At 50.2% G+C, this 11484-nt stretch overlaps 1 protein-coding gene across 1 annotated transcript in view; it reads right to left on the bottom strand.

Moving 5' to 3' along the window:
- Window positions 1-376: 376 nt before the first annotated feature.
- The window catches only part of ELAC2 (elaC ribonuclease Z 2), a 12587-nt gene continuing 1479 nt past the window's right edge, over window positions 377-11484 (bottom strand). Inside the window, exons 4-21 of the mRNA XM_010008228.1 lie at window positions 11112-11267; window positions 10580-10638; window positions 9853-9911; window positions 9694-9766; window positions 8620-8732; window positions 7885-7983; window positions 7517-7655; window positions 7355-7440; window positions 6221-6330; window positions 5342-5438; window positions 4791-4929; window positions 4142-4180; window positions 3855-3964; window positions 3332-3431; window positions 3131-3251; window positions 2862-2940; window positions 2002-2146; window positions 377-631 (exon numbers count right to left, since the gene is read on the bottom strand). Of these exons, the coding sequence (XP_010006530.1) occupies window positions 389-631; window positions 2002-2146; window positions 2862-2940; window positions 3131-3251; window positions 3332-3431; window positions 3855-3964; window positions 4142-4180; window positions 4791-4929; window positions 5342-5438; window positions 6221-6330; window positions 7355-7440; window positions 7517-7655; window positions 7885-7983; window positions 8620-8732; window positions 9694-9766; window positions 9853-9911; window positions 10580-10638; window positions 11112-11267 (1967 nt within the window). The 3' untranslated portion in view covers window positions 377-388. The remainder of the gene's footprint in view (window positions 632-2001; window positions 2147-2861; window positions 2941-3130; window positions 3252-3331; window positions 3432-3854; window positions 3965-4141; window positions 4181-4790; window positions 4930-5341; window positions 5439-6220; window positions 6331-7354; window positions 7441-7516; window positions 7656-7884; window positions 7984-8619; window positions 8733-9693; window positions 9767-9852; window positions 9912-10579; window positions 10639-11111; window positions 11268-11484) is intronic.

Here is an 11484-nt window from a genome sequence, read left to right as displayed (position 1 = left end):
GTTCTGGCAAATCCACAGCCCCTCCAGGGCTTCTCAAACCTGATCTCTTGCAAAGGTCCCAGCTGCTGCTGTTGCACTATCATCAATAACTTGTAGCATAAAACCAAAACTAAAAACAGTTCAGAGAGGAGAACTTTTGGCTAAGAGAAGAATGACCCACGGACTGGGTAGGACCCAGGAACTGCATGGGCAGATACTGTCACCCAAGGACGGGTGCTGCTCAGTGCTTGGCAGCTGCAGCCCAGAGATCTGCTGAGGACCAAGCAGGACTCATCTGAGGCCCCGAGGCCAGCCCCTCCTCCACAGTGCCCGCAGTACCGAGCACTCCCGAGGCCTGCAGGGAGCAGGGCACCCCCTGCAGAGCAGAGCATTGTCAACCTTGTTCCTTTCAGTTCACTGTTTTAAGCTTCTTGTTCATTAGTTCCTGATGGTTCTTGGCTTGTTTCCGTTTCTGGCATGGCTTGTCCTTGTTCTCACCCCCAGCCAGTCTGTCCAAGACCAGAGCAGTTTCCTTCAGGAGCCTCATCTCCCGTTTCTCCTTCCTCTCCTCCATTTCCACTATGTCATCTGCAAACAGAGCCTTCAGGGGTGGGATCAGCTTTGGGATGGTCGGGAAGTCACTAAAACGTACCTGAAACACATCAGATACAGGGAAGCCTTGTGTGAGAACTGCTTTTGGTTTCCCTTCTTCCCCTCCTGCCCTTTTCCTGGGGAGGACGAAGGGCTCTGCCCCTTGCCCTGTGCAGCCCCGGCCTCCCTGACCACTTTAAGCTGTGTTGACACCCTTAGCAGGCAGCTCATCATTTTCAGCCCTGCAGCAGCCAGTCCACAGATCCCAGAGGCCACATTATTTACATTTTCTTGACAAGAAATGATGTGGACACTGCACAAGTTTTGATGGATGAGTGAGCCATGCTCACTGCTGCAGCTGCGCTCAATCCAACAGCAGCAGCTCTTGGATCTCACCAACTGAGAAGGGGAGTGGGAACAGAAGCAGAATTAGGTTTTCAGCTGGGAGAAACATGCAGAAAACAGAGGTGACATGAAGCAAACACCCAGAGTGTTAAGAGTAAACTCCTGTTCTCAAGAGCCACCAGCACCTGTCTTGCTCTGTGCCACCCATTTCCCCCACACACTAGTGATGTTTGCTGCCAGGGTTGGGAAATAACTCAGAAATTTAGAATTACATGGTTGTTTTGTGTGAGATCTGCTCTGGATATGTATGCACAAGTTAAAACTGCAGTCAGAGAAGCACACAATTAGGACCACAGCCTGCAATGAGCAAGGACATCCTGCAACCAGAGTGTCTCATGTAAATCACCAACTTGAGAGAGGAGACTTGAGGTCTGTATGGATAATTGGACCTAAGGAATGCAGGAGGTAATAAAGAAGCAGCAGAATCAAGACTGATGGCTTAATCAGTCTTGGGCAGTCAGAGCTGTAGAAGTTGTGCCACTGTGGTGAACGTAGCTCATCATAATGTCACATAGCAGTCTTGGGCAGTCAGAGCTGTAGAAGTTGTGCTAGTGGTGAATGTAGCTCATCATATTTTTAGTGCTATGTGACATTCATACCCCCAGGTCAAAAAGACCCCTGCCCAGGTAAAGACCCTTCCCCTGATCATATGTGATAGCAGAAAAAGTGATGGAACTCTACGTAAATCACTGAGCAGTCACTGAAAGGAAGATGGACTGGGAAGCTTACTAGCTCTAATAGTTTCATGTATAAACATGTCATGAGGATTCTATTTGGTGTGCTGGATTTGTGGGAAGGCACCAAGCACCCAGCTCTGTACAACCCTGCAATAAATAACCAGGTCTCCTTCCTAAACCTAGTCTCTTTGTCTGCATTTCAGGAGCAATCTTAAAACAGTGACCTCAGCAGTGAAAGGAGCTCTAAGGAGATCAGTCTTCAGGAGACAGTGCATTGACGAAAAGGGGAGAAATAGAATTCATGAGCAGCCACCCCAAAGCAACACTGAAAGCAGAACTCCCAACTTACCCTCATGTGATCGAATGCAATTCCAACCTTCTCGCTGAAGTCTTCGCTGAAGAGCGGGATCTTGGCGTATCTCTGGCTGAAGTGATTGAGCATGATGAACTCTGCATTCATCTTCATCCCAGTCTGGATGGCCTGGGAGGTTGTGCTGCAGAGGGAAGAGAAACATGGCACTGTGTACCCTGACCACACGCTGGCTGGCACTGTCCCTCCAGCAGGGAAGGCAGCTGGGCATCTAAGGTCACATCACGCCAAGCAGCAACACCAGACACTTGCTGGGCACAAGGTGTCCCTGCTCCTTGCAGGAATGCCCAGGCACCTCTTCCTCTGACCTCTCTGCCTTCCAAATGACTCAGAGTGCAGGGAGGCAGCTGTGATTGCTAGGAGCTCCACAAACTGGGGACAGGGCCTTATTCAAACACTTGTCCCAGGGGTGCCATCAAGTCCAGTTCTCTTGCACTGTAATTCATATATAACTCCACTGAGCTCCTCTCAGGTCCCCCCCCTTCTGCTGGGGCAGCACTCAGCACCTCTGGCTGCTGTGCCCAGGTTGAATTGTGCTGTCAGCTGGGAGGTATGACAACTTTTCTACCTCCTGAGCTGAGTCCTGAAATACAATCAAGCAGAGCACCTTTCCTCTGGGCTAGTCTGCTTGTAGAGTTACTGTTGTTCACTTCAGCAGCTTTCCCCATATCTCCCTTGAAACGTTTAGAGGAGCTATTGGAGTTACAGAGCTGGCTCAAGCAACACACTCTTCTTAGTGCTGAAGAGCTCCACACACACCAGGACCATCTACAGGATTTGGGTCCTTCACCACCAGCTCTGCATCTTCACCTTCCTAACAGTGACAGAACACACCTCACCTGTGTGTCTTCTCTATTGCTTCTTTTTCCATGCCATCTTCCAGTGTTGCTTCATGGATCAGCAGGGTAGCATCTTTCCCTGTGTAAATAATCATGTGTCACCTGCAGGTGACATAACCCAACAGCCTCCATGAAGTCTCAGTTCCCCCCTTAGCCCCTTGTTGTGTTGCAGGCAGAGCACCAAGGGTTGGGGAGTGCCCAACTCAGATACTAACACCTCGAGACCCTTCTCCAAGAGATTCTTCCTGCAGAGTGTTTTTGTCACCTACCCATTTGCACTAAGGCCATGCAGGGCATTGTGTCACCAGAATAGACTACTTTCCAGCCCGACTTGTGGATCATTGAACATGCAAAAGCATTTTTACAGTGTTGGACTTCACAAGTCTGAAACTGAACAAGGATATAAGTGTTAGACCTCGGGTTCCCTTTTGCCCTTCACAGCAACTCACCCTTCCAGCTCATCATCTTACCTCAGCCAGGTCGTAGTTCTCCAACAGAGAACTGACAAACCATTTGGCTTTAGGTTTGATGTTCTCACAGCCTTTCACAAGAGACTGGGAAGTAATCATTCTGTGAGGGAGAGGAGAAGAGGTAACTAAGGAGAAAGTAAAACCTGATCTTATTTTTAAGTAGCCTATTTCTCCTTCTGTTCAGCACCCTAGAAAAAAACATTTATTGGGCACCATCAGTTTTGCCCTTTGCTCTCAGAATCCAGTGCCCCAGGAACTCATCCCACCACTTCTGCCCCACTGTCAAATACTTTCTCTTCCAGGAATCTGTTTTCATTTGCCCAATTCTCCTTTCTTAAGGAAAAGGAAAGCCTGCATGCAGCACAACTGAGTAACAAACCCTGTCCTCCCCTTTGCAAACTGCACATCCTAGTTTTACACACAGTTGAAGGAGTCAGAGTCCCCCTCAATGAATGGATGGGGGGAATTTGCCTTCAGTAAGGACCCAGCCAGGACATTTCTCCACATACCACACACAACTCACTTGATGTCTCCAAGAATCTCTTCACAGTGATTGTGGTACTCGTGTAGCCAGGGCATGATTTGTTCAGGTGCCACCAGAAAGAGAGGGCTGAAAGCCTGACCACGGGCTGCCTGGAAAAGCAAAAGTAGGGGGTGGAAAACAAAATGAATCAGCACTACCAACACACCAAACACACCAAAGCAGAGAAGCAATAACCAGGGCAATGATGGTGCTTTTCCACTACTCAGAAGTTGCCCTCCCCCAGTCCAAGGCAAGTGTAGGAACAATGAAACAACAGTGCTACTTACAAAAGCTCTCCTCCTCTCCATCAGGATGTTCAACAGCCCCTGCCAAGGGAAGAAACCCAACAGCAAGTTGTAGTCACAAAGAGCTGAGGTAAAAGCAACACCACAACCCAGCAAGCTGCAGGTTTTGAAAAATCTGTCACCCCAAAGACAATTACTTCTTTTCCAACAACTTGCAGCTGCTGTAACACTGTCACTGCTTATGCCCCAAGCTGGTGGCCCACAACACGTGCCCCTGAGCCCTGCCCAGTGCTGCTGTGTCTGCTCCCAAAGCACAGGTGAAGAGCAGGAACTCTCTATGCAACATCCCAGTCTGGTTTCCAGACACAGGACAGCAGCCCAGCAAGCAGCCTGTATTGCTCAAGCCCAACCTAGAACAGACCAACTGGTCCTTCTGTGACTATTTACTGCAAAGCACACAAGGTTGGACACTACTTGAAAAATTACTATTCTGGATGATGCTGACAAATCTGCAGGGACTTAAAACAGGAAGGGAGAGGGAATGAAAAACACAGACTCAGTAGTGCCTGGGGAATGCTGAGGGGAACTGCAGCACCAACAAGTAGGGCAGCCAACAGTCACCTCCTGCAGCTGCATCTGAATCCCAAGCAGCAGAGCACACGTGCACAGAGCCCCTCCTCCCTCACCCTACCGAGTGATGGTCCGTGTGCATGTGAGACACAAACACAGCCACCAGGTTACACAGCACTTGGTCAACTTGCTCCCCATAGTGGCGACAGAGCTGCCCAAACGTTCCTTCTCCACAGTCCAGCAGCAGGGATCGGGTGGAGCTGGCAAGACAAGACAGAAACATTGAGCAGCCACTGGATAAGCTCTGAGCAGGGTCCATTGAAGAGGGGGATCTTTAGAGTTGGAAGGCAGAGATCTCAGTGCTCTACACCTCTTAATGCTACCCCAGTTCTACCAGGCCAGGCTGTTCTGTCCACACAGCTCATCCTGGTCTTGTGTAGGTGCAGATCACACCCTTGGGGCAAGCAGCAAAATGAAGACATGACATGTTATGCTTGTCTTGACAGGTGGTTCTCAAGTCTTCCCCACTCACAGAGATACAGGTGCCTGAAACTGAAGTCCCACAAACTCCCTCTGCCTGTGTCATCAACACACTGGTCAAAACAGCCCTTGGGAAACACCACCTGGAGCCACTGAGCCCCCCTGAGCAGGATGCAGGACATGGGGATTTACCTGGTATTGACCAGCGTGGAACTGACATTTCGGATCTTCATTGGAATTGCAGATCCTGTCCCCAGGAACACAATTTCAGGATAAGCATCTGCATTTCCTGGAGAAAACAGACAACAAGGTGTTTTGAGTAATTGTTACCCATGTCCTGCACAGTATGTGGTACTATTTAGTTCAACAGCCCAGTAACTCCAGTCTGCATGCCCAGCATGTGCCTCCCTCAGCCTCTGCCTTTCCCAGAGCAAGGTTTACATGGGCAGACAGAATGGGCCCCACCAACAAAACACACCACAATCCACAGCTGCATATCCAAAAGGTGGGCAAACAAGGACTCTGCTCAGAGCCCATGACAGAGCTGGCAGTTCAAGAAGGACCTGGCTGCTGTTCTGCAGTGCCTTGACTCTCCCCAGGATCAGGGACAGTGAGTCAGTGGTGCTGTGCTGTACCATGGGAGGCATTTCCAGCAAGACAACTGAAAGGCAGAGGAAAGCACTCCACAGGGAGCTGGTTTGAGAGCAAGACTTCTTCCAAACACAAGGTGTAGCACTGTGGCTGCTCTGACAGCATTCAACACAAGCAGAGCTCTGGTCAGCTCAGAGGAGTAACACATGGGCTCTGAAGTCTCCAGTTACCCCCAGCAGTGCTCAATCCCCAGCCCAAGCAGCTTTAGAAAACCAGAAGCACAAGGCTGCATAACTCCAACTGAAACAAGCTAATTAAGTGCATGCTAAGCTTGCCCACACAGCTCTAGGAGGAGTGAAGAGCACCTCTCAGGCAGCAGGAAAATTGCATGTTCACAGCTTTGCCTGGGCTCTGAGGCAGTGGGTCACCAGGACCTCCCAGTTCCCATCACACTGACCCAAGACAAGCTGTAATCCTCACCTGGCACAGCAGGCAGGCTCTCCTTGCACTCCTTCACACGAGCCTGGAAGTCAGGGAGATCCAAGGCTTCACTCACAAATGCATCATGATCACAGACAGTCACAGCATCTCTGGAAGAACAGGATGTGGCAGGGCAGAAACACAGAGGACAGCAGTTTTCAGAGTAAAATGCTGAATTACTGTGCCAAAACACCCCAACAACAAAGGTCCTGTTTTGAGGGGTGGGGGAAGACACATCCATGAGTGTAATGTGTGCCCAAAGGGCCTGGCTGGGCTGAGCTACCCCACTGAAATAATCATTCCACCAAACTGGAGAAGATCCTGGAACAGCAGCTCCCCCAAGCTGAGGAGACCCAGGGAGCTGCCAGACACTAGAGGGCACCACGAGGCAGCGAGGAGAATCCTGGAAGAGGAGCAATCATCCAAAAGAGCTCCTGGCACCTCTCAGAAGCAGAAGGGACCTGTGTCCTGGTCCTGCATCAGAGCGTGGGCAGCACTACAGGCCTTCAGACACCTTAAGAAGAGAAACTTAAACTCTTCTTGGCATCCAGGTCCTCCTGTTCTGCCCAACACAGCCAGAAATTTGAGTCATGGCAGCTGGTGTCCCCTTGCATCACATGGCAGCTTCATCTACTTGCCCACCCAGCAGGCACCAGTGGAGAAGCCTGTACCAGTTTAACAACCTGGGGCTTTCAGCTCCCATGCCATTAGAAGATGCAGAAAGCCTGGTAAGACTTGCACTGGACTCCTTGAAAAGTCTCTGCCCAGCACCATCTGCTCTGCCACAGCTGGGAGCACAGCATGTGAGGGCAGAGCAAAGGACAGAGGAGCACACAATGCTCCAAGAGTGAGGGACACAAACAACTCCCCCAACTGCTTGGCCAGGTGATGTGTTCAGTGGCTCAGTGCTCATCTGTGGCCTACACCTTGTCTGAGACCTTCAGGGACAGGGTCACACCCCTGAAGACACAGGTGATAGGGTGGCAGCTACCCCAGCAGAGCCAGCACTAGGAATCTGCAAAGGATGCTGACACACTGTCCTGCTGACACACTGTCCTGCCTCAGCATAGGCTCAGACTGAAAAGCTGTTAGAAGGCAACACCCAAACCTGGGAAGCCAAAGGTTCCCACTGACCTTTGCCACTCCTGTTGGGGTCTGAAGTGGTATTTCAAGAGGCACTCTCCTCGCACAATGGGCACACTACACACAGCCTCCTCTTCCTACAGAGAGGAAAGTGACATGAAACACAGTCTTTGCTCAGGGCATGAGGTACACTGGCAAGAGGGCCTTGCCTACCTTGCTCCGGTAGGTGGTGAGCAGAGGGAAGATCTCAGGGTGGATGAGGTTCAGCTGGGTTTGAATCTTGTAGCTGCGTGGGTTGTGCACTGCAGAGGAGTTCTCATTGAGCACCAAGTGCTGAGTTCCAGGTCCAAATCTGTGAGAGGACAATGAAACATGCAACAGCTTCAGCCCCATGGCAGAGCTGGGCATACATGAACATTGAGCCATCAGCTCACATCTCGTGAGGCAGAAGAGCCCTCCTTCCAGCCATCAACTACTCCTACCCTGGGAGAAACATTTTCATCAGAACATGCTGCTGCCCAGCAGTGACATGAAATGAAACCATCAGAGACATGGAATGAAGCCATCAGAAGACCACATACCTTTCCAGCCACTGCTGGTACCTGCTGTCTCGAAGCACTGACTCTGGAGTCATGTGAATAACCAAGGCCACCTTGTGCTCAGGGAGCCCCTCCTGGTACCTGGGGCACATGCAAACACAGAACATGCTGAGCCTCAGTGCTCCATCACCTCAGCAACCCCCTCCCCACTCCTGTCCTGCTGCTACCAGAGATGCCCCTCTGAAGCAGGCAGAGCACAGATGGGCCCAGCCCAGGTCTCTGGGCTCCACACTGCAGCAGGCACAAGGCTCCAGGAGGCTCCAACCTGCCATTTGCTGACACCTCTGCTCTCCCCCCCAGGGCAGTTCCTCTCCTCCAAAGGCAGCAACATCTGCAGAGCCCTTCAGAGGCCTAAATGACTCTGCATGAGACCCACAAAGACATGACATGCAGTCCGGTCTCCCAGCACACAGGGAAGCAGCAGCCCCCCTGCTGCTCCACAGCAAGACACCAGTGTGTCTCCTTCCCTGGAGGCCCCTGAGGGAAGACAGGCCTGTCACAGCTCCCATCTCCACGGGTCCCACACCCCCTGCCTTTCTGAGAAGGCTCAAAATGCCCCACCAGTCCTTTCTTGCACCTCTAGCTCCCTATCAGTGCCAAACCACTCAGGTATCGGTCAAAGGAGCAGATACATCTTGAAGAGAGTAGGAAGTTGTCTTTGGCAGAGCTCAGCACTGCTGTCCCCTCCCAAACAGCCCAGCTCACCAGTCCCACTACCTTTGGAAGGTCTCATTTTCACAGATGGCATCCACAAAGCCCTCATGAGGACACTCCAGCACGATGAACACCGGGCCAGGGTCCGTAGGGGTGCACAATTCCTCAGGAAAGAGCTGCAGGCAGGTACAAAAAAGATCACACCCCAGGCAGGCACAGCTCTCTGCCATGGTTATGCTCCACCCTTCAGGTCTATCCTCTGTCCCCAGCAAGCAGCCCCAGGTGTGGGTCTCTCAGTGCCAACCCAGCCTGGGCAGCACCTCTTCCCTATCCTCTCTCATCACACAAGTTCACCGTTTGCTGCCCAACAACAAAACCCAACCCTGGTCTCAGAGCAAACCACAAGCTACTGTAAGGAAGAGAACTTTAGCAGCTTCTAGGCCCCCAGAACAGATTCAGATGGAAGTAAAGCTTAAGAAAAAAAGCTCTGTGAAATTCTGTGTGTCATGAGCTATGTCCATCCTATCTCCCCAGGTTAGGATCTGCAGTTAGAAATCATCTGGGACACTGCAAGATCTGCCTCTGCCTTCAGCCTAGAGCTTGGGAGATTCAGACCCTGCACAGAGCAACTACTAAACTTCTCTTGGTCTCAGAGCTGCAGAGTAAGGAGGGAGTGACAGCTACAGGCACATTCCAACTCCATGCAAAACATGCAGGGATTAACTCCTACATCTAAATCAGCTTTGGGAAGAGGAGAAGGAGCTCTACAGCCATGCTCAGGAATTAACTCATTTCAGAGCATACCCCCCTGGTCACACCCCTGCACCAAACCCAGACATGCTCCCCACAGGACCCACATTCAGCCACAACTTGGAACAGAGACCAATCACTAACCAAAAGTAGCCACTCAAAGCTCAAAACCAGCAAAACTCATGCTAGGCTCTTATCAGGGATGAAAAGGAACAGGCAGACAACCATTACCCACCCCAGCCTCAAGAATGGGTGTTAAAAAAACCCAAACATGTCCCAGTGCCTATTGATGGGCAAAACATTCTGCACAAGATGACTATGACCCTGGGAGCCTCATGAAGGAGGGAGGATGGCAAAGCCTCAGCAGAAAGCACAGGCAGACCTTACCTCTTTGCCTTCATAAGTGATGGTCTCCCCGTTTTTGAGAGCTGTAATGATGGGAAGAATGGCTGGAGTTCCCCTGCAAACAAGGCCACAGGAACATTGAGCTTGTCAATATCAACATGCCTGGCATGGCCCTGTCCCCAGGCTGGGACCTGCACTCACACTGGCAGCCCCATCTCCTGTGCTTTCACTGCCAGGAATTTCCCCTTCTTCGGGTGAATCTGAAAAGAGAGAAATAAAACAGAATTACCAGCCAAATAAAGAGGGCCAGGAAACAAGTTCTACACACTTCCAGCTTCAGTGCTCCCCCATGAGCCAAGAGATGCCTTTTTCACCTTTTCAGTTCCACAGCCACTAGTCTAATTTAACCCAAAAAAGCTTTTACTAGGCTTCCTGGTTTCCAAGATCATACTTCTTGCTCCTTTCTTTAGTTAAGCAAGCAGGACAAACTTCCCTACTGTAAGCATGGAATGGAACTTACCTGTTCTTAACTGGCTGCTCTACAAAGAACACTTGTAGTAAAACACCTCTAGTTTCCCACATTCCTACTCATGCTGCAGTAACTCTGACCTTTGAAAAGGGGAATCACAAAATAGCTTCAAGTCCTGCTTGCAAATGCAATCTCCAATTAGATCTAAGCAGCCAGATGAAATGTCCCTTTGATACTAGGAAGCATTTCTTTGCAGGGGTAGTGATCACACAACTGGAACAGTTTTCCTACCTCAAGCCTGTCACTGGTGTTTGAACAGTGTCCTTAACAACAGGCTGTAACTTCAGTCAGCCCTGAAAGTCTGGCAGTTGGACTAGATGATCACTGCAGGTCCCTTCCAGCTGAAATATTCTCTATTCTAGTTTACACTGATCTAGGGATCTTGGTGTCCAAGCTTACTTTACAAAGGAAAGCCATCACCAGATCAGGATGCCTGCTTGCACACTTCTCTTCAGCACCTGGAAAAGAAAGTAAAACTACTTAGAACCATCACTTTCTTAGTCAAAAGGCATCAGTTTTGCTAAAGCAGGAACATGAACAACATCATCCAAACCATCTGGAGCCTAGCAGCACAATATGACAAGCACCTGAGGCCAGAGAGCCCAGTTGCAGCTAAAAGAAACCAAAAATAAAGCCTGAGACTGAAAAATAAGAAACCCCAACATTCAACTGTAATGAAATCACAAAGGCTGAAACACCTGGTCCAGCCAGGGGCAAACCACTACAGGGACTCATCACACCCCAGGCAGGAATCCTGTCCAATTTCTAGGCCTTATTAGTTGTGCATCAACTTCCAAAGTATCAGAACTCATTCTGCTCTCTGAAATCCTTCAGCTGAGCTTCTCTGCAGACCTCACTTCCAGAGAGCAAATGGCTCAGAGGACAAATGCATATCCTTATTTCATTAAATTAATGTCATTTTCTTTTTCACCTCTTTTCTTTGGGCTTCCTTTGTCCTTGCCTTCCTCCAAGCTTTGCTGTGCAGTTCTTGGAGATCCAGGCCCTTGATCCCTTTTAGGGCTGTTTCCACCTTGGGTTGATGCTCCAGGACTCTGAGGCCTTGTACCTTCAGCAGCCAGTGGTTTTCCTGTCCCAACCCCAGTAACACCAGAGAAAGATCACTTGAACAAAAAGAGGTAAGAAAAACAGGAGCAGCAGCATTCCCTCTTCCATGACACTCATGTTTAAACTGCACCAGAATACAGAGCTCTTCCCCCTAGTCTGACTTGTGCTTGCACTCTCTCCTCACCCATCTGATATCCCACCCACCACACAAGGCCTTCAGGTTCTCTCAGAACTGCTGA

Source organism: Chaetura pelagica, unplaced genomic scaffold, assembly GCF_000747805.2.
Source record: "Chaetura pelagica isolate M959 unplaced genomic scaffold, ChaPel_1.0 scaffold471, whole genome shotgun sequence".
NCBI lineage: Eukaryota > Metazoa > Chordata > Aves > Apodiformes > Apodidae > Chaetura > Chaetura pelagica.
Note: the sequence above shows the minus strand (reverse complement) of the source record. Positions and strands in the feature narration are given on the sequence as shown.